Source organism: Xenopus laevis, chromosome 6L (assembly GCF_017654675.1).
Source record: "Xenopus laevis strain J_2021 chromosome 6L, Xenopus_laevis_v10.1, whole genome shotgun sequence".
NCBI classification, from domain to species: domain Eukaryota; kingdom Metazoa; phylum Chordata; class Amphibia; order Anura; family Pipidae; genus Xenopus; species Xenopus laevis.
The window spans coordinates 138,571,834-138,598,443 of NC_054381.1; the positions used below are offsets into that span (position 1 = coordinate 138,571,834).

Sequence of the window (26,610 nt, forward strand, 5' to 3'; positions counted from 1 at the left end):
CTATGAGGATCATGGTACCATTGTGACTAGACTACACTTTCACACATCTGTGAGTTTCAGCCAACACAAACCAAATAAGTTCCATGGAACCATTGTGACTGGATGTCTGTGACTAACCTTAACGGTTTAAATGCCAGGGAATTCCCTACCATGGAATGGAAGAAGTCGCTCGGATGAGTGGTGAAACGTTTTCCAGAAAACGTAGGGCTTTGTTTTAATTGTGGCTCCTTTTTTTATTGCTCTACATCAGGGGTCCCCAACCTTTTTCACCTGTGAGCAACATTTAGATGTAAGAAGAGTTGGGGAGCAACACAAGCATGAAAAATGTTCCTGGGTGGTGCCAATTGACTATTGGTAGCCCCTATATGGACTGGACTGGACATCTGGTTTTTATGCAACCAAAATTTGCCTCTAAACCTGGAATTCAAAAATAAACACCTGCTATGAGGAAACTGAGAGCAACATCCAAGGGGTTGGAGAGCAACATGTTGCTCATGAGCTACTGGTTGGGGATCACTGCTCTACATCATACCACAGGTATTCAATCACTAATGTGACAATCCAATATCCAGAAAGCTTCAAATTATCAAAATGTTTATATAATTTTTAGGTACGGTGATCCAAATGACAGAAAGATTCCTTATCCCTTACCCCAGGTTCCGAGCATTCTGAATAATAGATCTTATACCTGTGCTGTCATAAATAAATAAAGGCTCTGTTGCAGCACAATACCAACTATCAAAAGAATGTAGAAGTATAACAAAGTTCTGATCGTACAGGGGTAATATAAGCTTTATTCTATAAACGTATGAAGACTCATTCAGCACCCACAGCTTCCCTATGTAGCTCACTCCATCAATAGAACAACAGCTTGTGATCAAGAGCAGATGATGCTGTTCCATTAATGTATAGAAACGGTATTAGCAGACCCAAAAGACAGCAAATACATGTTCCCCTGAATAGTAAAATGTCCTGCCCAGGAGAGTCCTTAGTGCCGACATGCACTCTGGCGTAATTAGAAGCTCCTGGGCTCCAGAGCAAATTAATCGTAGGGGGCCCATAAACTTTAGGAATTATAGTTATCATAATAAACATATTTAAATGAGCTTAACAGTCCGGGCCTCTGCTGGGTCAACCAGCAATCCCATGAACTACTACATGTGAAAAAAAGCCTCTGGTTACTATATTTTAGAGAGAGAATGGCTTAAAGGAAAATGAACAGGAATGTAGGAACTGTCAAGCAGGAAGGTGAAATTTCATTGCATTTAACCTTAAAGCAATGCACTGATAAAATGGCCTGGCGCAATACTATATATATCTTCCCCATAAAACCAACATATCAAACCCTGCTATGATCAGGGATATAATGCAAGTAATCAGTGCTCTCAATACACTCTATGAATACAAAAAGCATGGATAAAATGGATTCTCAAATCTTTACCCCTAAAATACAAGACTGAAATCAAGTTAAAGTCTCTTGAGACTGAGAGGCGTTCCCGGATTCTAGAAAATTCCTTTAACGAGCCTTGATAGAAACACTCCTACAAGCCTTTGATCACTGGCTTATATCAAAAGCACAGATGAATTCTACCTATTTGCGCTAATGACTTGAATGAAAGGAGGTAAAATGAGTCCCACTGTAGAGGGCAGAGACCTTGGCAGAGTACTGACATGATCTCACTGTCTTGCATGCGCAATATAATGACATTATAGCATGTCTCTAATGGGGATTTCCTACTAACATATAATTCAAATCAGATTGATGCATTACTTAATCCATTCACCAGAAACCCAATCAGCTTCGCCTTCACAAAGAAATCACTGTATTTGCTGGAGAGCGATACAATATTTCCAAACGTTTCAACACATTTGTGCCATCACAGATAGACAGTGATAAAACCTATCACTTCTTAAAGGAATATAGACTTTACTTTGTAAAACGCCAATATGAATTCGTTCAAAGAGCGTCAATTCCCGCTTCTCATCCGGACCGAATAACTGCATAGTGATTTTTGTATTTACATAAGCTTTCCTCGTGCGAAACGCAACCAGCTTAGTTGACACTCAGCTGCTGCCCTTTTTGACCCTCTGTCCCTTTGCACAAATCTTTGGTGAAATTGTTACTAATTAAAGGAATGCCATTGCATGAAACCAAAATCCTATTATACCTCCTCTTCCTTTGTTAGGTCTGGCAGCAAGCTCCCATTTTAAAGCATAGAGGGCAGAATGTAACTTTATAAAGTGTATCTGTGAATTCAGTTGTACACATTTGCTTGTAATGTAAATTCCATAGTTCTTACTGGAGACTACCCCATAACTGCAAAGCAATTTGCAAATCCACAACAGATCAAAATAAGAAAACAATTTTCATACGATATTCGGTGCGTGTATGGTGGGAAAAGAGCTGACCGATATCTGCAGAAGACTTGGATATCGGTCGGCTCGTCGATCGGGCTGGACGGAAAATTTTGATTGGGTGTCTTTGAAAGCACCCAAACATCAGCCATTGTTAAGTGCTGAATTGTCAGATACAGGTAGAATTATATTGTTTCTATCTGTATATCTGACAATTCAGCTCTACACGTGTGCATTGAAATTAACAATTTTCCTTGGAAATATCTTGTCCAAGAAAGATCATAATTGTTACGTCTATGGCCACCTTAAGTCTCTGTGTGCACAGTTTTGGTATATAATAGACAAAGTTGAAAGCAAAAGCTTGGATACTTCTTGCCAAATTACACCACGTGCAGGGCAACTCAATGCATGCAATGGATTTAGGCGCCAGGCCCTTGAATATACATCTTGGTAAGGAACAACCAGTTGTAATCAAGTAAAAATTGGATGCCATCAGGATGCAGCTCAATTATATAAACACACTTACCTGAAGTACATCTCCAAGGTCAGCTGTGCTGATATCAGGATCTTCGGTTGTGTTAAAGGGAACTGGTGTTATTCTTACAAGCGTTAGTACCCTGGGTTCTGGATATCTCCAGAGCATCATCCCAGGGTTATCTTCTGTCTCATTATAAAAGACAACTTCATAGGCGTTTGGCACTCTCTGGGCATCTGTCAAATGAACGCAAAGATAAATGGATGTAAAGGAATGGAATAATGGAAAATGTAGTAATGAAGAGTACATGTTTCTATATATAGAAGAGAGGCTTAAGATAACTGATAGACATCACCCCAGTTTGCAAAGCTGCTTTGTGGGGGTTTGTTCATTTATTTGGGCAGAAAGTAGAGGGAAGTAAGATTTAATGGCTGCCTGCATGAGTGCCCTCCAGATGCTAAACATCAGCAGAAGGATATTTAAAAGGGATATTGTTATGGGAAACCATGTTTTTTTTCAAAATGCATCAGTTAATAGTGCTGCTCCAGCAGAATTCTGCACTGAAATCCATTTCTCAAAAGAGCAAACAGATTTTTTTATATTTAATTTTGAAATCTGACATAGGGTTAGACATATTGTTAATTTCCCAGCTGCCCCCAGTCATGTGACTTGTGCTCTGATAAACTTCAGTCACTTTTTACTGCTGTACTGCAAGTTGGAGTGATATCACCCCCCCCCAGCAGCCTAACAACAGAACAATGGAAAGGTAACCAGATAGCAGCTCCCTAACACAAGATAACATCTGCCTGGTAGATCTAAGAACAGCACGCAATAGTAAAATCCAGGTCCCAATGAGACACCTTCAGTTACATTGAGTAGGAGAAACAACAGCCTGTCAGAAAGCAGTTCCATCCTAAAGTGCTGGCTCTTTCTGAAAGCACAGGCTGCCTACACACCAATATTACAACTAAAAAAATACACTTGTTGGTTGTAGAGTGAATTATTTGCAGTGTAAATAATGTAATTTAGAAATAAAAACGACACCATAAAAATCACGACAGAATCCCTCTAACTTGTTCAAATGATATCTTCATTATGGAAAAGGAAGAGTGCAAGGCCAGAATTCAGTTCCTGGTGGTTCTGTCCTCTCACAGAATATTAAGAACAGAGATATTGTGAGGTTTTACTTAAAAAATGTGTTAATGCTCCCCAAATGTTCTTCAACATGTCAACAGATATCATGGATTAGAGTAATGATCTATGTTTGCAGAACAATGCTGCGCTTATGAGAGTTGGGATTTGGAAAACATGACTGGGAAAAAGATATCATGTAATTAAAAATATTTGGCATTTTCAGATGCAAAATAAATAACGTGTCAGATAGCAAAGGCATTTTAAAGTGAACCCAACATATTCCTGAGATGGGAATCACACTATAGCCTAAGTGCTCCTTTTTCTGATAGGCTGGAACACTGTTTACACTACTTTATTATCCTTTATCCAATCCCTGCCAGTCTGGGTAGAGAGGGAAGTTACAGAGCAGTTTTGAGACCATAAGCCAGTGGCCATCACTCAAAGGCAACCCTGGGGGTAATAGGAAGGATGGCAGGCCTTACAATCAAAGTGAATAAATGGCTGTGCTTTACACTACACTGCAAAATTTCTATTTTACATAAGAAAGTCTCATAAACATACTTTAAATCTGACATTGTGCTTGGGAAAATTGACTGCGGCACCTTCTTTCAGGGTGTGGTTTTGCTGATGGCACATGGTCTTACATGACTGGGGCAGAGTTCGGGTGGCCATACATGGGCCAAACAGATGGATACCATACAACAAGCCAACCACATGTAGAATTCTTAATGAATCAGATGAAAGTTGAGTGTAGGACTGGTCATACCAGGGATGACTTTGACATAGTTGGCCAGCTTAAATATATTGCAATATATGGACAAACAATCACTGTTTTGTTTAAAGGGTAAGGCATTTTTAGTAGCTTATGGCACAAAATGTTGATATATTGATAATGGTTGAGTGCAGAGGACCTCTTGTATTTACTATGCTGTATTACTAGTTAAAAAGGGTTTCAGTAGTCTTTTAGATAAAAAGATGTAAATCTGTAAATTTCAGATGCACTGTCTAATCAAAATAATCTGTATAATGGAGTTGTAGAAAACATTTAAACTGATCCCCTTTAGGCTTTATTGCCTTTCATGGTGCATTAATGATGAATCTTTAAGGCTGTTACTGGCATCACACAAACAACAGAACAAAAACATTGGTAAATCAGAAAGACAATGGGGTATTGGGGAATTCAAATTATACCAGTTTTAATTCAATGTATAGGATGTAAAACTTTTCATAATATAATATGGTTACGTACAAGAGGCAAGAAAGGCATTTAGCAGTAAGACAAACAAGTAGCTTAAAGAGAATAGTGGTGGTGCAGAGGAATGTGGGAAACTAAACTGGAGAGAAGTAATATTTGGTGAAAATAGCTTGAGGTCATTTGAAAACATAAAGCAATAGTGCAACCCCTCATATTCCAAAAGTTTTATTTTCCTATAGGGGGTATAATATCCTCAACATTTACTAATGACATACACTTTGAAAGGTCAGTTAATCTTACCTGTGTCCTGTATATACTGAAAAAAGCCAGTCCTTAAGTCATCAGAACTGTGTTCTGTCTTTGAGGTCTGAGGTCTACCAACAGCAGAGGAGACGGAAGGCAAAGGGGGATTATTACTCATGGTGCTACATCTGGAATCCTTCTTCAGGTATTCATGAAAAAGCTCATTCAATAGAGTTAAACAGTTCAGGTTCTCTTGACCCCAGAAAACCTAGAAATGGGGGAAATAATTAGGAATACAAAAGGTATAAAAGACTGCTGTAGAGACAGTCAAATCTGGGCCGTAGCCAAAAAGCACTTATTCATGTTGATTATCTATTTTATTTGGCAATATCTCATTTATAGTTCATGAGAAATGTTAAAAACATAAGAATTATTAGATCCTCTGAGCAATCTTCATAATATAGGGAAGTTATTGTTAAAACCAGCGCAACTGAGCGGCGCCACATAGAAACAATATCATTTTTAAAGGCAGCAAAACAGAAATAATGAACAAATATGCAGAAAATAAAACAATCTTTTCACTGCAGGATACATGGAAAAGAAAGAAAGAAAGAAAGAAAGAAAGAAAGAAAGAAAGAAAGAAAGAAAGAAAGAAAGAAAGAAAGAAAGAAAGAAAGAAAGAAAGAAAGAAAGAAAGAAAGAAAGAAAGAATTGCTTCTTCATGCCCTTTGATACACTCACCTGCATTACACCACCTCTTACATCGATTAATATCTTAGGGATAGTATGAGGGGAGCCAGGGTTTCCACTGTGCTTGCACCAATTGGCTTCCAGATTAACTGAGCCAGAAACTGGACCAATAAAATTGCGATTTCTGTCATTTAGGCTTGTTTGGATAACAAAGTCATTCATGTCCAGATGCAATAAAGCACTTGTGATTGTTTCTGTAAGAAAAATATGACAAATTATGAATTTCTCAATTCAACCATCTCTGAATAATATTCAGTGTTCATGGCATGAGCTCTAGCTAGAAGCCACTGCTGTACAGAGAATGGTGCGGCTGTACCATGATGGGGATGTTATGTGCTATGATGGGAGATCACAGTAAATAAAATACAAAATTTTGAGCTATATTATCCTCTAAGGAAAAGAAAAGCATCTCAAGCTCCATCTGAAAAAAATACTTCTTCCTAAAGATGTCAGTACATAGTCCGACCCATGAGGTAGTCTTACCAGTTGGCCCATGGATACTGTAAGAGAGAGCTTTACATATGTATGGCCATCTTTCCATAGCTCTATGCATTCTAGTCAAGAACTTGAACAGCAGGAGGTAAAGAAGAGCTGCAAATGTGGCTCTTTTTCACTTTTTTGGCCAACCAATGGACATTTTCCATCAAGACAGTTAATCCTTGATCCACCAAGATTGTAGAATTATTATTGTGAACAGCCCCCAACTGAGCATATATGTCCAGATGGTAAGCCAGAATGGTCAAAACTAATCATGTATGGCCAGCGTAACGACAACATGGGAAACAGACCAGTCCCTGGATCAACTTGTATTGAATGTATTTCTAACAGTACACTTACCCCTATTCTGAAAGGAGAATTCTGACATTAAAAAGCACAGACTAAAGTGCTAAAGCACTGAGGGGTGCAACGTGACCTCCCCTTAGTGCTTATTTACCCAGCACTTACAACACTTACTCTGTGTTTAATGGATTGCGATGAATTAAAACATTGATGTAATGATGGGTGGAGTGCAGGAATGAATTTAAAGGAAAGGACTCTTCAATCACAATAAGTAACAAATTCTCAAAAGTCACAATCAGGGGCTGACAACCGTCAGAAAATCAGTGCACAAAAAAAAAATAAAGGAATAGAAAGAAACCCCGTCTATGACAATTACTTGGTGTCTGGTGATAGATTCACGTTTCGCTTGATAAAGCTGTTAAGCGAAACGCGCGTTGGCGAGCTGCTTAATTTCTCTGGTTTTTAACAAACTTTTATCTTTGGGTTATTTAATTGGGCTGGGTTCATCCACTGTTGCTACGGTCGACTTTCTATCTACGCAATCGTCTTTCCATTCCAAGGGGCCAGTGATTTGTGGCTTTTCAGGTTTAACTTAGTCTCCAACAAGATCAGGGCAAGTTAATTTACAAGGCCACAGTCCTGGTTACCCTGTCCTGCCTCCTCTTTGTGGTGTCCCAGTCTTAGAAATTAATAGGCAGTTAGACCTTTAGCCAATCCTTGGTCATAATCAATTAGATTTAAACTTTTCTCATTAACTTATCTTTTTAGGAATAGATAATTGTATGCCTGGCACTTTACCGAATTGTTTTTTTTTAAAAAAAACATCAATTTATTATTAAGCACGTGTGTATAAACTTTGGGCACTTCCTAATGAATTTTGGTATTTTTTAACTTAATTTATTCGAGTCCAATCATGAATTGTCAATGAACTGGTTGTTATCATTAACTGGGCAGCAGTCATTGGGTATATGCACTAATTTGCACTTTATATTTATTTATTTATTAATTGATTGGAATTAATTGATTCAGTAAGTGATTGGTTTTCATATATTATCGTTGATGAACTAAAAGAATAGGCACGCACTGCACTTTAATTTAAGTCAATCACCTATCTTATTGGTAGGGGTTGAATCTATCACCAGACACCAAGTAATTGTCATAGACGGGGTTTCTTTCTATTCCTTTGCAGGTTCATGGTGCAAAATGTGCAGCAGGGTTGTGCCCTTTTTTTTTTTGACTTTGCACCCTGTGCTACACTTTGCAAATGAGCCCCCTTTCTTCTAATCTCAAGGGAAGTCCTTATTTGGGAAACCCTATTAGTGAGTAGTTTATAACCCTTATAATATTTAAAGTTATCATACACCTACAACATAACTTGGCCAACTAAAATTCTGCCTTCATTTAGTTGCTTTTGGTCTTCAGCTCTATAATGTCTTTGACCCCCTCCAATACCATACTGCAGTTATGTACAATATCCCTTTCATTTATTGAGACTATATTAGCTGTGATGTGTATAACTGTCACGCATCAAATACGAGGTGATGTGAAGTTTTAAGACCAACTGATAAGCAGCAGATGGCGTCAAATCAAAATGATATTGGAAGCAGATACCAATGGCACAAGGCAGTGCTACAGAAATGTTACCATTAACCGGTTGCTTTACTTTTTTTGGATGTTCTTATGATTCCCCTGATCCTCGCTGAACTTTAAAGCATCATATATTGAATTGCATGGAGCTCTACAAAATCTGCCTGCTCGCTCACCATATGAAACTAGATAGCTAGGAATAATAGAGAGAGAGAAAATGGCCTGAGGGCCACATACAGCATGCAGATGTTTCCAGTTTCTGAAGCTAAGCTAGAAAATCGAATCAAGGCAATAGATATGAAGACTGTATCCCCTTCCACCTGCGCTAATCACAAAGATGCAAAAGCTACAAATAACCAATTCACCTTTGTGTTTCTTAGGCTGGCAACAAACAGAAGTGGGTTTTTTGGGGCAATGTGGTTGATTTTCAACTGCTTTGCATGTTCATCTGGGCACAGTTGAGGACCCAAAATTATTAGTTTCCAGATCAACCTCTGGTAAGATCCTACCAAAGTCAAACAATGAACTGATAAGGTGCATGTAGGGTACCATAAGCCAACCTAGACTTCACATGCCAGCATTTCCCCTACATGTAAGCAGTGTGCACCATACACGATATACAGTATAAGATCACCATCTACATGGACAATATGTAAATGGTATCATCTCTCCAATGCAAACCTCATACCATCCCTTCCTACCTTTCCTTCGTTGTCCAGATACTGCTAGACTAGTGGTTAGGGTTCCCCTTGAAGGTCCCAGCTTTGGTCAGGCCCCATTTAGCTCATGAAATGAGTAGAGATATAGGAATAGATAAGTGTAGCAGTCTTTCAGTCATATTTTCATGAATATCTAGGACAGCATATGTCTATGCACTTAACTGACCTTCAATCTGGGCTTTTGGGTGTATCTATTAGGACAGTTTCCCAATTCTCATCTTCTCTTCAGGCTTAGCCCCCTTCCGCTCCCCAATGTATAGGAACCACTGTGCTTGACTGAAGCTGCTGTTGTAGTCCACAAGTCACATGATTGTACAGTTACAAAAAAAAAAGCTATTTTTTAAATAATGTATTTGTATTTCATTTCTCTTTTTCTATCTCTTACTTACTGCTGTCCAAGCCTACTGGAAATCCCTGCATGCAATGTGTGCTATATAATAAATAACAATACTTTTCTGGCTCCTATTTTATTACACATTTTAATGCTCATAGTTACTTTCTAGGGGTGGAATGTACTCTTCATTGCTGGAAACCATCCACGGCACGGTCAGTTTTAAAACGGGTGATTTATTCATTAAGCCATTTAATATTTATGGTCACACCTGCATCTGGACAATGAGTAAAACAGTGCTGAGCACAAAGGTGCATGTATCATATGAAGCTATTTATCCAATGCACTACTATACATGTACTCATGGGAACGTTAGCACAATGCAAAGTCAGTGCTACTTTTACTAAATAAGAATAACTGCAGTGCAAAGTGTCCTTAGGATATGACTTGCGCCTGGGGCAGGGGACCCCCAGTCCGACCCTGATTATAACATGCAATAACTGTTGCAAAGTTTGTGTTGAAAGTCAACAACTTTCTCTGTTTGGAACAAAATCAAAGAAAAACAATGACAAGAAAAGACAGGGTACAAAGATGTATAGGTGCAGATATTGGTTAGGAATTGGAAATACATTTTTGAATTTCTTTTCTATCTTTAGGATGTAAATTGTCTATGTATACAGACCAACTATCTATAACATTGTGCTCATCTTTAGAGTGTCATATCAAAATTCAAATGCCTCTTGGAGAGCTAGGGACCTTAAATATGAAAGTATATCATTCAAGATAGGAGGTTCATTTTTGATCCAATAAAGATCAATGGACTTATGAGCCGCTGCTAACACTAAAAATACAAAATCCATTTTTTTAACCTGCTTTGTCTTGGGATTAACATTTGTTTCAAGATTTTCATGAAAGTCTAGCAGTGCTTATTGTGGGGATCTTCCTTTCTCAATGATCTAGTCACCTGACTAGAAGGGATATCAGCAGGAATTCTCAGCCTGGACAGACCAGCTGCAGGCCAATAGGATCACGGTATGATCTGGCCCAACTGCCCCCCTGAAATGATATACATGTCTAAACAGTTGGGCAGTAGGGTAAAAATCAACCAAATGAGAGGAAGGTACAATTGATCGAGTAAATATGGCCATGTTGGTTGTCTGAGACTGGGACAATGCATCGTGAAGTAATAATGTAATAAACTGAAATCTAGAAGTAAGTCAGTGCTGTATCTATACTATATTTTACAGATGGACTAGACACAGTTGCTGTAACTGTTAGTTACTATACGCTGAACATTTATGTGGTTACCGGTTGTATGTAACACATCAGAGCAAGATGTTCTGATATCTGCCACCAAAAGTGTGACTTTCCTTTCCCTTTGGCCAATAATAATTCTCCTGACATACAGGGTGTGGGGGTGACAGCATTTGAGCATACTAACTTCCCTCTTGTATATGTTTGCTGCATGTTTCGACAATGTGCTCTTGACTGAATATGCAATAACTGCTCCGACAGTGCATGGCCAACTACAGCAGGGAACAAACTTGGTATCTAGCGAGTACTGAAGGCTTAATGTTGATAGGAAAATAAGTTGTTATAGGAGAAAATCCCTAGGGGGTACAAAATGCAATTAGATGCTGCTTACTTCCCTATAAACAATACAGAACTGACAACATTACAATGCCATTTGGTCCCCGGGATCATTTAACCTTTCGAAAATGGGAGGAATGTACAAACAATAGAAATGAATACAAATCTTCTGAGCAGCCAAGCTCACCATATCCAAACATTGGCTATATCCAGAAATCCCAGTGTGCCAATTAAAGAACGTAAAGACTTAACAAACTGGAAAAAAAACCTGGATATTTATAAATGAATTCATCATAATATCCTTCTATACCCAGGCCCTTTGGCTTGATAATCTTGTTAAAACAAGCTTCTGTTTCATATAAGAAATGGGGCTTAAAGGTCCAGTCTATACCCTTGTTCACCACGAGTTCAACATGAGTGCAATGAATAGAATATACTTTTTGTCTATTGTTTTAAACAGGAAGTGAATTAATAAGTGAATTATAGTTTTTGTTATTTCTTGAGCTAAAAGGGGAAAATAAGAAGTTAAAGCTACTCCATATTTCTTACTGGTTCTTTTAGGGTAGATTATTAGATTACTAGAAGACAGATAACCCCTCAGCAAAATGGACTCCTGCTTATCTGTAAACCAAAACAAAGGGGTGAAGAGAGGGGGGTTGATTACGCAGAGCTCATTACGTCTAGTTATACCAACTCAGCTAATTACAGGGGAGTTAGTAAGTGTGAAAGCACAACAACCCTCCTTTATTGCTGTAAAAATTAAAAAAAAAAATACAAAAGAAAATATTGATTTGTAAGACTGGCAGTATCATTGTTCCAGTGCCCAGCAGGTATTTTACATATACAAGTATACCTATGAATCCTCCACTTCTCGACTTGTGTATGTGGAACTATTAAAAATGTGATTGTTCTCAGTTTCTGAAGTTTCAGGACAATACCAAATAAGAGAAATCTTGTAACATGACAGAACAAAAACAGAGAACAAAATGATACATATAGCAAGAGAGCCAGCCAATGTCTGTGCTGAGAGGCAGTAATTCTTAAAGACTTTTAATAAGTCAAGAACTCCCATACTAAATGAGATAAGCAGCATTTTAAGGCCAGCTGGATATTATATACAGGAGACTCTGTTTACAGCCGAACAAAACCTGATATAATGAGTATTTGGTGAGGATTTGTGGTGCTTGATACACAAGAGCAGTTATATTAGGCGTAAAAGCATTGTTTGGCACACGCTTGCCTCTTCTCTAACTATATTCTCTCTCACGAGGGCAACATTATTTAAAAGCAATAAATGAACTCTCTCGAAATAGAGACAACTCACAAATTGCATTTTTTAATAAAATATGTCATTGGATGCCAAATCTATGAGGCACAGTGCTTAGAACAGCAAATTAACCCCTCTGCTAAAATGTATTCTGTCATTTATTGAGATTGTTAAGCAGCATATTTAGTCATGACATGAACTTGTTCTAGATAATCTTTTGCTCCTATTGTAGGTCCCCTTGGCTCTGTTGGCCATGATACTCAAGTACTTACTTCACTGCAAAGGAGCAAGGTCTTTATGCATGAAGCTGAATAAAGCCCAGAAAGTATTACAAAGCCAGCCTGGGTTGATCATTTGCTCAAGGACTTGCAAGAGGTGAAAGGCAGATAGTTGAGAAACACCAAGTTCCTTCTCCTTCTTCCTTCTCCTTGGTGGCACCCTGCTATACATTCTGTAATTTTGCAATTACTGTAATCACTAGCACTCAATAAATACCTAACTTAAAATGTCCAACCAACAAAAAGCATGCCATGGAGTATTAGTCCACATCTCAAAGCCCACTAATATCTAATGGAGGATCTCTCGTGGCCAAGGACTTTGCCAAAAGGTGACCATAGATGCACCGATAATATAGTACCAAATGAATTTTCGTACGATATTCGGTGAGTGTATGGTGGAAGATAAGCCGACCGATATTGGCAGAAGACTTGGATATCGGACAGCTCATCGTTCGGCTGGCTGGAAAATTTTGATCAGGCTCTTTTGAAGGCACTCGGACATCGGCCATTGTTAGTGCCAAATCGTCAGATACAGGTAGAATTCCATTGTTTCTACCTGTATGGCCACCTTAAGAGTTCCTAAATGTTGTCTCACAACATGTTGGGGCTCTTATCTCAAGGGGTGCACCTACAGGAGAGGCAGACAACTGCTTGAAGTAGAAAGTACACGTGCTCCCAATTTGTGAAAGTAAAATTCTGGTTAAAATTTAGGGTAAAAACCCTAATATCTGAATGGACCAGAAAAGAGGTAGAATGGGTCAACACTGTGGTGCAGGGCTCTATTTTCCCAGAAAGTACAATGGTCCCCTTCACTCCTGCTCTGTTCTTATTAAGTCCTTTTCCAAAAATCCTAAACGGGCTGTGCAACAGGGCAAACTGTTAAACTTGACAAACGTCTCTCTTTTACAGCTTCATCTACTAAACGAAAGGGGTCGAGAGCAGTGTTTCCCAAATTGCGGGGCTAAACTGAATACCAACCAACAGTAGAAGATTGAATTTTAATAACCATGGTTTGATATAATTGCGACCTTGCTGGAGGGCCTGACCAATTGTTGGACTATAAATGGGGGGAGCTGAACACCTCTGATATTGAGTTATCTTACAAACATACTGTAGACTCACCAGTGGGACTCCAGTGAGTTTAGCCATTAATGCAGTTCCCAGCTGATGCTGATTTGCCATGTACCAAAGAAGGAATATTGTATAACAATCATTATTTTATTGAACTGACTCTGAAACGCTGCCATGTGTTCTTCCAGTTTGTGTTACTTTGCATTTTGTTGTTTTGGGGGCCCCTGAAGTTAAATGTTTGCTGTAATAGTAATAGCTGTTCGTTTTCTTGGGCAGAGACTCTTGCAAGTGCATCCAATCTCAGTTCAATTCCTTGGGGAGAGCACAGCGCAATTTATTTATAAAAATAACAGTTTATAAACTACTAACCCCAAGTAAAATAATCTCTCTCAGCTGTTCTTTCCTTCCTTCTGTTTTCTTTGGATTTGCCACCTAGCAGAGACACTGACTACAAATCCTGACACCAACTCTGAAGCATTGAGTTATCAGCAGGGAAAGTTGCTGGACACACTAAGTACATAATGAAAAGGAAGTTACACCTTGGGAATGATTGAGGAGTATAGTGGCAGGCAATATGTGTTAGCTACAATGCTAACACATTGGGAATTCTGAGGGCCCAGAAAGCTCTACTTAGGCCACTGACCCATAGAAAACACTTGGAACTTAACCCTCACCATAATAATTGTATGTTTTGACTGAACACACAGTATACTGTTTTTTAAACATTTTGCATTGAAAGCACAGGCCAGATATTTTTTTTTTTTTGCTGTCCAAACAGAGTTCGATGTCAGTGCAGGTCATCAATGAACCAGGAAAGAATTCAGAAATGCTAATCTGTTTACAGTGAGATTATCTATTTTACCAATAAATAATGCAAAGCTTAGTTTAAATATCACAACTACTCTTCTAGTTCAATATAAGTGACCTTAGGCATTAGTTATACCTCCCAACTGTCCCGTTTTTGACAGCTTAACCCCCAGTCCCATATTGTTACTGAAATGTCCCGACTTGACTCCTGCACTGAACAGCCAGAAAAACATAGAAAGTTTCTAAAACTTAAGAGAGCCCAGAATATGTGGTAGGTGCACTTAGATACATTTGTAACAATTTAAGATAAGCAAAGAAGCAATTGTAACAATTTAAGATAAGCAGGTCTCTTGGGGAAACTGAAACTTGCAGCTTAAAGGGCATTTCACCTTCATTAGCAAAACTGCAATAACACAGAAATGTGTTCAAACTTCCATAAAATGAACACGGTAAGTAACAAAGGCAAATCTTTTTATCCCTTTTTCAATTTCCAAAATGTTGGGAGGTATGCATTAGTGCTGTAAACATAAAGAGAGTCAGGTAAAGGTTAAATCAAGACTGATAACAAATCGGATTAGCCTATCTATCATAAAATGCTCAAATACAAATATTACAGGGGTCATTTAAAAAAGGTACCTGCAAGTGTGGGGTGCCCTAAAATGGACATAACGGGGAGCACATATTGATGTAATTCATTAAGGAACTTGTGTCCAAACACAACCATAAGGTAGCCGGAGTGTTCCTACCACTTCTTTTAATGAACAATCCAGGCCCATTCCCTGCAGAATACTGTGGCAACGTTTGTGGCAAAGGGTGGAGGTATGCAATGGGTGGGGGGTTCACAACAGGTGGTGAGCCCTGAGGCGGCAGGCCTGGTGGAACCTACACACCCCAGTCTGAGACTGAACCCAGCTTGTAAGGGGATGCTGGGAGTTGTAGTTTTGCAACAGCAGGGAAACTATGGGCTAGCTTATCAGTAGCAGGCCAGAAAGTGGTTAGAATCTAACAGTAGGGATCTGACCAGGATTAATGGTGGTACTCAGCCCTAGGATTAGGTGGTGTCTTGTTTCATGGATTTTAGGCCATCTGTTCTTCCCTCCTACATTCAGCTTTTACTAAACTATAAACGCACGTCCACCTCGGGGACCATAGAAAGGAATTAGAATTCTCCTGCTTTTCATTATCACAAGATTCAGTAACTCACTTCATTGTCAGGATAATCCCCTTCAGCCCTCTTTTTGCACTTGCAGGGAATGCCAAAATGAGAACTGAAATCCCAGATGTTAGAAAGCTGATGAGGTCCCCGCCTCTCCTGGAGAGCCCACGTTAGGCTGCTTTGGTCGGGGTGTCATTTCTGACAGAACCCTGATGCCCACACCCAATATTCATTAGGTTTGTGTTAGTAATTTGTTTAGCTGTTCACATACTACACTTCCACCTTAATCCCTCTTGGCCATTTACATTACTTAACTTGTCCTCTGGCTTTTTCGACAGAGATTTCATTTCCTATTGTTCAAGGGCTGGAGTTTACATTTCTTTGTAAAAGTTAAACAGCCCTTTGGGGTATTTTAAATTGCCTAGTTTCTTCTGCTTATTATTGTAAGTAGTCATTTTTAATTTAACGTTTTATTTCCCAAAGGTTTGCATGCACCTTTCTTCATTCTGGAGACTGGACAATCACTGATAGGATTAGTTTGCCTTAAATGGAAAGCAATGACTGGGTGGGGGGGGGACTTGCTTTTAGCTTTATAGTTAAAACATGGGAATGGTTTCAAACAACGATGCCGGACGGTAATATGACCACCGCAAAAATTATGGTAAATATATCATTGCAGGTTTTGGGAGTCCAGAGATCACCCCCAATCTGCCCAGAAAAATACAAAGGATCTACATTCACATGGTGCAGTATATCAGTTCCTTTTGCTGCACTCAACACTCTATCTGCTATTTTTTCCAATGAGAGAAGAAAATAAATGTCCAAATGTGTTTTTCTTGCATGGGATATACATTGGAGAGAAAGAATTTTGACAGGTAATAGTGCACAGTGCAGTTTAGAAGCAGCACTGAGCTCTATCACTTCACAGAACTGAATAGTGTTCGACTGCACTGCAGGAAGGAAGGAGGGTGCAGGGGTTGAACCCGGGTACATAACAGGTCTGGGCCCCACTTCCCTGTGCCCCCCTCTCTGCAGTTGCCTCTGTGTCACAACCTGGGCTTGATTCCGAGGTTCTTTATTCTTTTTCTTCCCATTTTGTATGAGGTTTCACAGACGTTCCAGTTTAATCCCAGAGTCCAAAATGCATTCTGTTACGGTAATTGGTTACTAAAGTTAATATTCTGGTTACACCCAGTATGTGTCCTACCAATTGCTGCATGCACAGATTGGGAAGGAGGAAGGTACTCCCAAGATCTGCCAGAGGGCTGGGGGACCTCAGATGTATATTTATACAGAATACACATTCCTGATTGTAAGCTCCACTGGGACTGTCGTTGATTTATAATATGGCATATTACACAGAGCTGTCAGTTGTTTTTATCTCCCATTTATTTTGATCTCACTATAGGCACTGCACCCAGGACAGACTGAAAACCCATGCCATCATGTTTGGTGAAAACCTGGCATAACCTACACCTGTATAAATAAATACAATTGCAAGCCTATCTGCAACAATCTGCTGTTCTAAAAATGCTCAGTTTCAGGGCTTTGTTCCTAGCTCTAGGGTGCCATGCTGTTTATCTGGAATACAGTTTTTCAAACTATCAGACTTGTCCCACCTGGGGCAGCTCTGTTACATCACTGCAAAATCAAAGAAGTACTCAGCTACTTGTGTATTAGTTTTATGCTGATTGTTTTTGGAGTGTGAGGGGAGAACTAGAGCAACCCCATGAAGACACAGGGAGACCATACATTGTGCTCTGGCAGGAACCAAACACAGGACCAGCATTGCAAGGCAGCAATACTATGCAAAATAACCCCATGATCAACTTGGGTGAAATCTGGCTGAACATTTAGTTGCTGACCTAAATATCCCTAAAAGTATTCCAGAAAGACCAGTATTTCGATCTTGCGATGTGGTGAACAGGGGCCCTTAAGAATGAGCCTTAAACGCCAGAATCATGAAACCCACTGGGATTTTACCCAAGTTGACAGTGGGATTTTTTATGTGTATGTTCAGTGGCCAGCTGCTTGTCAATGGTCTATGGATGTCAGACTGGGGATCAGGCAGGTTTTAAAATGTATTTAGCTGATGCAGCATGTCAGCTAGAACCTGCTGCACCACCAGATAAGGAAATGAAGAGAAGAAGTGCTCCGCTCCACCTTCGTCCTTCCGCTTTACCATCGTCCTTACTGAAAACATCAAGACCCGTATTATACTCACCATCTGTTGGGCCCATAGCCTGGTTGATGGAAGGAATACCATATTAGCAAGTACATGGCCACCTAAACAACTTGCTGTCATATTTAACTAACATGTTTTGAGTTTTGACAACCAGTGATCGGATCCCAAGCCCTAAACTAGAAACCTTTGCACCATAGTAACAGTACCCAGCTAAAGAATGTAAGTGCCCAGGCCTCATCTGCTGATCAATGTAAGTACCCAGGCCTCATCTGCTTATCACTGTAAATACCTAGGCTTCATCTGCTGATCACTGTAAATACCCAGGCCTCATCTGCTGATCAATGTAAGTACCCAGGCCTCATCTGCTGATCACTGTAAATACCCAGGCCTCACCTGCTGATCAAAGTAAGTACCCAGGCCTCATCTGCTGATCACTGTAAATACCTAGGCTTCATCTGCTGATCACTGTAAATACCCAGGCCTCATCTGCTGATCAATGTAAGTACCCAGGCCTCATCTGCTGATCACTGTAAATACCCAGGCCTCATCTGCTGATCACTGTAAATACCTAGGCTTCATCTGCTGATCAATGTAAGTACACAGGCCTCATCTGCTGATCAATGTAAGTACCCAGGCCTCATCTGCTGATCACTGTAAATACCTAGGCTTCATCTGCTGATCAATGTAAGTACCCAGGCCTCATCTGCTGATCACTGTAAATACCCAGGCCTCATCTGCTGATCAAAGTAAGTACCTCATCTGCTAATCAAAATAAAGTTGCAGTCTATAATTGCTGGGTACGACTCGTAGGATTGGTTAAGATAGAACGTGCATGACTATTAGCAGCCAGCTAGACTTATGAAGACAAGATACAGTAGTGAGCAGGCAAGTGTCTATGGGAGGAGATACAACATCTGCAGAACATTTGCTTTCTTCTTCTTCAGGACCCAGAAGGCAAATAAAATACAGCCGACGGATTTAGAGGACGTTGTCTCCTGTACGTGTGGGTCTTCTTGTGAACAAAAAATGAGGGGATGTCAGGATAATCATTACTCCCTTCCCTTGCCTTATTACTTGCCCTGTTGGCTTTCTGTTCTAATGATTGATTGTGCAAAGGATAAACTTGTAACATGGCCAAAACAGTTAGATAAATGCAGAAGCACGGATCAGCGTGTACATACAGTGCAGTAAATCCTCACTCTTATGCTCTGATTTAAAGGTTACTTCAAAGATTAAAATAAAGACCGGTATAGTGAACTTCAAATGGAAACCAAATGCTAACGTGCTGTGTTAAAACATATGATGGCTTTGGCCATGTGAAGAATAGATACTATGATATTGCGTGAGTCTCAGCAGTTATTCTAATTGACAGCACTTTGTGCACACTAAATAATGGTCATACTATGATACTACAGGTTGCTGCCTAGTTTTTAACTTCACAAATGAGTTCTCACAGGTGCTGGCATTTTGCTCAGTAATGGCGGATACAGTGGCACTATTTCTATCTGCAAGACAAGATAATGCAACAATTAAAGGGCAACTAAAGTCTAAAATAGAATAATGTTAGAAATGCTGTATTATGTATACTAAATATAAACATGAACTTACTGCACCAGCAGCCTAATAAGACAAATGATTTATGCTTTCAAAATTGGCGCAGGGGGCTGTCATCTTGTAACTTTGTTAGACATTTCTGCAATATCAAGACTCGCACATGCTCAGCGTGGTCTGGGCTTCAGTTGGGAGGTTAAGCTTAGGGATCGTCATAAATTATCAAAACAGCACAAGTCAAATAATATCTGCCATAGAAGCCAATACAGCAAGACTGATTAATAATCAGAATATAAAGACTGCACTGCGTCTCTGGATACAAATCTCTACAGGGAATCCAACAATGCTGCTCGAGTTCTGGGAAGTAAGGTGGGGGGGCTCCCCCTGCCATTTGAAAGTATGATCATTTACCTGCACAGCAGTTGGGGACCATCTGACAATTCCTATCCACAGCAGTAAAAGAAGGGGGAATTGCACTGCATACAGTCAGGTTTATGATAAAAACTGTAGATATCTTTTAATTAATGTATATTGGAGATAGATTTCTTTTTCATTAAAGAAAGTAAAAATGGGATTTTATATTTTTGCCTTTACATGCCCTTTAAACAACCTCCCCAGTCTCACCCTAACTAGTCTTCATGCTATAACCCCCATTCAGTGCTTTAAAACCCTGGGGGTAGTCCCACAATCTGCCATATGCCATTGAAGAGTTCAGTGGAGGCCCTGAACCCCCTGGAGCTGAAAATTTAAATCTACTGAAGTGGTTCACCAACTAAAGCAAATAAAGTTCTGTCTTGCATAAAAAAGGGCATTAACTCATGAAAACATAATTATGCCTCTTTATAGGTCCCTGGTGAGGCCTCATCTGGAGTATGCAGTGCAGTTTTGGACTCCAGTCCTTAAGAGGGATATAAATGAGCTGGAGAGAGTGCAGAGACTAAGTGCAACTAAATTGGTTAGAGGGACGGAAGACTTAAATTATGAGGGTAGACTGTCAAGGTTGGGGTTGTTTTCTCTGGAAAAAAGGCGCTTGCGAGGGGACATGATTACACTTTACAAGTACATTAGAGGACATTATAGACAAATAGCAGGGGACCTTTTTACCCATAAAGAGGATCACCGTACCAGAGGCCACCCCTTTAGACTAGAAGAAAAGAACTTTCATTTGAAGCAACGTAGGGGGTTCTACACAGTCAGGACATCTGAAAAACAAAACACTGGTGACAACACCAAACGAGCGGATCTCCCTGTATATGGCCAGCTTAACACTGACATAATTTAAACATCAGATTTGAAGCGTTCATGGGAAGTTATGATGTTGTAATCAGTATTGCTTTCATACAAGCAGTAGATCAAGGTAAAACTGTACTTTATAGAATTTGTTCACTGCACCTCAAGTTGTTATGGGGGCGCTCGATGTACTACTTACCAAGGTAGCCCTTTGACAGGCCCTAGATAAGTTTTGGAAAAATTCTCTCCAAATACAAATGAAATATATGTAGAATAAACGTTGCTTGGCTTTAGACAAATAACATATTAGCTGTCTGCTGTTCCTTAATGAAAGTCTTTGGAAAGAACAGCTCAACCCCGTTTACAACATAACGTCCCATAAAATGTGTAAGGAAGAAGAAAGGTTTCTGTTAAAGTGAAGGGATTAGGGTATTGTCTGAGTCTCTGGTGGCTCCTTTGTAGTGCTCTCTCTGTGCCTGTGATAGTTGTGGGCAGCATTATTAAGCGTGTTTATAAAAGTCAGCACATCAGACATGATCAAAGGGGACGCTGGTGAGAACGAACAGAAACCCCGGTGCATTTTGCCGTCTCACTGGGGAATTATGCAGATTCAAGTAAACAAGTGTGAATTGTTGAGGTTTTTATAAAGCGAAGAAATGCTACTATCATTGTATCTGAAGTAATCCTATGTAATAACATCTGTATAGCAGATGGCCTTAGGAAAAAGAAAGAGGGGGGTAAAAAACTCCAATGCCCCTTCTTCTCCCTCTCACTTATTTTAAATGTATTTGAGATGACAAATTTTGTCACTGTGGGTCCAGCAAATCATCGGGAAAATGCAGCTGCTGCAGATGGCGGCTCTGTTATGCGACTGTAAAATCAAAGCTATTCGTGTATTAGTTTCATGCTATAAAAATTGATATAATCCAGTGTGCGGATAGGATCTCTACTCAAGAAATTAACAGAATCCTCGCAAACATATCTTAGACAGAACATAGCTTTCATCTTAGGGAATGTACACACACACACAGTGCTATTCTGACCCAAGGTTGTGCTGTTCATACTGTGGATCCTGCTGCAGCAAATCTCAGTAACTGGGTCAAACATGGCGGAAGGAAAACAATGTAGCTCTATAGTTTGCTCCAGCGAACAGTTTGGATCATGCATTTACTGGGCAGAAAGAAACATCTGATTGGTTGATACTGGTTGCTAGACCTGGAGTAAATCCAATACCTGTTACTACATTGAAAATGTTATGATCTGCCCAAAATTAAACACCACTCGTCAGCTCAAGAATTCATGCCCTGATAGATACTGTACATTTAATATCTCGATTTAACATTAACTTAGAATCCGTATATAAGGCAATGCATACAATGGTATGATCCTCTCACTATAGTCACTGAGATAAGTTCAGGTTGATGAGAACCTTTGATAAATTGGCCATACACCTTAAAGCTGCCCACAGCATAGTGCAGAGATATCCTTATTGTCATCGTTCATTGCAATCTCCCAACCTTCCACTAACCATTCAGATTAAATAAAATACTAAAAAGAAGAAATCAGACGATGTTCTGGCTACTACGTCACAGACAGCAATCATATGAAGGTTATGTCCAACATATACTAGTGACAGTCACCCATTGGTATCGTCAGATAGGCAATACATGCAGAGATATTATCATTAGCCGATACAAATCTTCTGTCTGATTGACCGAATGACCGATCGGCATGGTACGAAAAATGTCTGAATGATCCACACATGGTCTGAAACGAAACGAAGATTCTTCTGTGGCCAGGATAAAAACTGCTAGGTCTCCAAACAACTTTATCTTAACCTGATATGGCCACCCATCTTATGGTCATCATAATGTGGACCATGAGGCACCTGCCATGAGGCAACAGGCAGGGGTGAGCAGTTACCAGGGGCTGCAAAAAATGTCTTTCAATATATAAATTCTGCTTTCCTAGTGCATGAGTACAATAGTGTTCCCTGCACTAGTTATGCAGCCCCACACTTGACCTGCTTGGATGCCAAAGAGTTAAAGGAGAAACAAACCCTTAATAAAAAAATCCTACCCCCCTACCATAGATAGACCACCCTCCCCCCAGCCTAGCTGCCTCCCCCCCGGGGAAATGCGCCATAATCTTTACTTACCCCTCGGTGCAGATTCTGTCCAGCGGAGTTCATGGGCGCCATCTTCAGTGGATTCCGTAATCTTTGGAATGAGGCCGACAATTCGGCAATTTTTGTGATTTTCAGCGCATGCAGAGTTGTCGCTAAACAGAGAATTGCTCCAACTGCTCATGCGCCCATTTACCAATCTCATTCCGAAGAGAAGAAGATGACGCCCGTGAACTCCGCTGGACAGAATCTGCACCGAGGGGTAAGTAAAGACCCCTGAAAACAGAGAAAAGAGTTCCCAAAAGAAAGGAACCACCAAAGAGAGTCATGAACGTCGCACCATCCAATTTAGTACATCAAGAACATCATTTGTGAAGTGACGAGAATACCACTAAACATTGCTGTCCATTGTTGTGAACATTCATTATAATAAATAACATGTGTATCATGGAAAATACCTTTGTTTGTGGTTTGTTCAATCACTTGTGTGTTTGAAATTCATATTTGTGAGAAATTCATTAAATATATATATATAAGTTAAGAGAAAGTTGATTGGTATATAAAGTGCTCTAGTGCCAAAGAGAGTCACATATGTGATAGACAGTTCATGATCCACTGATATCCAAATGCTGAGTAGACTTTTACTTAAAACTTAACATTCAATAACTTTGTTAAAAAAAAAGGAGGGATAATTCATTAAGTTAATAACAATTAAAAAATACTTGATGTATAACGATCAGGTGTATGATATTTCGGATGCTCAGTCTGCAACACTGCTATAGAACACTGACCCCACCGTGATCTTACATCCACCTATCAGCCCTCTTAAAAAAAAAAAAAAAAAAATGTATATGTGTACAAAGGAAAGTGGTCGGAGGTTTGCAGAGTGGTGGCATCAAGCAAAAACTTTGGTGGCAACAAAATATGCAGTTTAGTAGTAAATATGATCAGACATACGTGCAATGCAGTCGTTTAGTCTAAAGATTTGGCATATAAGGCTAAAAATGAGCCAAAACAAGCCGAGTCTGATGTGCCATTAATTATTCCTGCCACTGCGTTCTCTCAGAGGCACCTATATCAGTGAGGCCTAAGCTAGTGCGTAGAAAGCAACACCAAACAAGGTCTGTATGGCCAATATCAAAAGCATGTGGAGTGTTTCCACCAAGTTTTTCAAAAGTAAATCGACCACCATTCAAGGCTAACCACCACCCATGCGACCAATTCCTTCCCCCACTTGCATACTCAAGTTTCAAAAAAATCAGCCGGAGCTCTACGCCTGATGCGCGTTTCGCCACGAGAGCTTTCTCAAAGGCCAAATTTGCCCAGTGTTGATAAATGACCCCCACTATGTTTGCCGGAGAGCAGTAACCTATAGCAACCAACCTTTTTAAAGCAAACATCTTATTGGTTAATATCAGTTACTGCTTCTTAGTGCCTTTTATTACATATGGGGGTTAGACCTTTAGACTTAGGAGAGTACTATATGAGATATGCAATGCCACTTACTTACCCAGAACCAATATCTCAGCAACATGGCACTTAAAGGGATGATTCACCTTTAAGTTAGCTTTTAGTTTGTTATAGCATGTCCTATTCCTAGCAACTTTGCAGTTGGTTCTAATTTTTTATACTTTTTGAATTATTTGCCTTCTTCTTCCTACTCTTTCCAGATTTCAAATGGGGATCACCGACTCCGACAGACAAAAAACCCCCCATGGCTCTGTTAAGCTACAATTATAATGTTATTGTTATTTTTTAGTACTTGTGTTTCTATCCAGTCTCACGCATATTCATTTTCCAGACTCTTATTCAAACAACTGCTTAGTTGTTAGGGTACATTTCATCCTAGCAACCAGATAGCTGCTGAAAGACCAAAATGGAGAGCTGCTGCACAAAAAGCCACAAATAGAAATTTTTTTTCGTCAGCCATGGATTTGTGGAAAAATTCAGCATTTCTTCATCTGCAAATTTTTTCACAAAACTGAGTTGACTTTAATGCATTTGGACAAAAAAGTCGCCTTAAGAAAAAATAAGGATGCACCGAATCCACTATTTGGGATTCGGCCGAATCCCTGAATCCTTGGTGAAAGATTCGGCTGAATACCGAACCAAATCCTATTTTGCATATGCAAATTAGGGGCAGGAAAGAAAAAAGTGTAAAAAATTCTTCTTTTGTGCCGAAAAGGCATGTGATTTCGATACCCGTCCCTAATTTACATATGCAAATTAGGTGCATCCCTAGAAAAAACGCCCATTAACTTTAATGCATTTGGACAAAAAAGTCGCCATAAGAAAAAACTCCAATTGACGTTAAAGCATTTGGATGGCGTGCACGAAACAATTTTTGACGCCCATTAACTTCAATTAGTTTCGCAAATGTTTTGGGGAAGCGAAACATGACAGATTCACTCATCACTAGCCGAAAAAATTAAGAAATGAAGATCAACAGCACATTGTCTTAGAATACCATTAATGTAAAGGCAAAGAACCACTTTAAGCTGTGAAACCTGGAACTTCTGTTAAGAACATAAGAATCTAACATCCCTAGGTACAGACAGGGGCAGATTTATCAAGGGTATAATAGTAAATTCGAATTTTCGAGTGTCATAATTCACACATTCAAATTTAAATTCCCATTCTAATGTAAATTCTATTGTGAGATTTATCACAACTTGACCACGAAAACAGTCCTAATTTAAATATTCGCCAATAAAAACCTGCTGAGTTCATGTACAAGTCAATGGCAGAGGCCCGTTGAGCCATTTGGAGATGTTAATAGCCTTCCTGACATTCAAGTTTTTTTTTCGGGAGAAAAACTCGATTCGTCCGAATCAAATACGATTTTAATTTTTCGTTCGAAACCATTCGATCGAATATTACACATTCAATTTGTTTCTTAAATAACCTCCCAGTTGAACTGTGAGTATATTCGAATTTAAAAAAAATTCACATGAATTCGAAATTTGTATTGCTGATACAAAAACTTCCTAAACAAGTAGGTGAAAATATTTGCAGATCCTCAAGTCGCTGTGATCACACAGAAAAAAATCTTGGAATATTAAAAAGCCAATTAGAGCCATAAGGCACACAAAAAGGAAAAAGCAAATAATCCCTTGATCCACTTAAGATTCCCTTGAAAGTCCAGACATCCCCCCACCTATAAAACAACAACACTAAAACCTCATCGTATTTCATGGGGAAAAAAGCTGTATTTCTAGGCTTGTATACAGACAGCATAGCAAAGTGACATTTATTAGAACTGAATAATGTCAATTCAGCCAAACTGAAGCCAAACTGTGCAGATTAAAACATGATATTGTGTTGTTTTGCTGCTTTCAACTACTGACTGCACTGAAACATAATGAATTGCTGATGTAGAAGGAAGACAGTATAATGCTGTTTGTATCATATATATATCTATATATATATATATCCTTTACCCTCTCACACTCAGGTTATATGGACAGGTATAAACTACATGATCCTCTCTCAAACCTACAGAGAGTGCAAATATTACGTTTCAGTTATTAGGACAGGAGGCAGTGATTCGGATTCATTTATAAACACGTTTATTATCAAGGGACAGGCACGTTCTATCTTTTTCACGAGAAGAGATCCCACCACGAAAGGAGCCTGAAGGTCCCCCACTATTTGTCTATAATGTCCTCTAATGTACTTGTAGTGTGAGTGTAATCATGTCCCCTCACAAGTGTTTTTTTTTCCAGAGGAAAAAAAACCCAACCTTGACAGTCTCCCCTTTATAATTTAAGTCTTCTATCCC

General features: G+C 39.4%; 1 protein-coding gene across 2 annotated transcripts in view; it reads right to left on the reverse strand.

Moving 5' to 3' along the window:
• The window catches only part of vps13b.L (vacuolar protein sorting 13 homolog B L homeolog), a 591,067-nt gene that overhangs the window by 93,030 nt on the left and 471,427 nt on the right, over positions 1-26,610 (reverse strand). For both annotated transcript variants that reach the window (XM_018268144.1, XM_018268145.1), the window contains exons 37-39: positions 6,144-6,346; positions 5,460-5,670; positions 2,882-3,066 (exon numbers count right to left, since the gene is read on the reverse strand). In XM_018268144.1, coding sequence (XP_018123633.1) covers positions 2,882-3,066; positions 5,460-5,670; positions 6,144-6,346 — 599 coding nt within the window. The remainder of the gene's footprint in view (positions 1-2,881; positions 3,067-5,459; positions 5,671-6,143; positions 6,347-26,610) is intronic.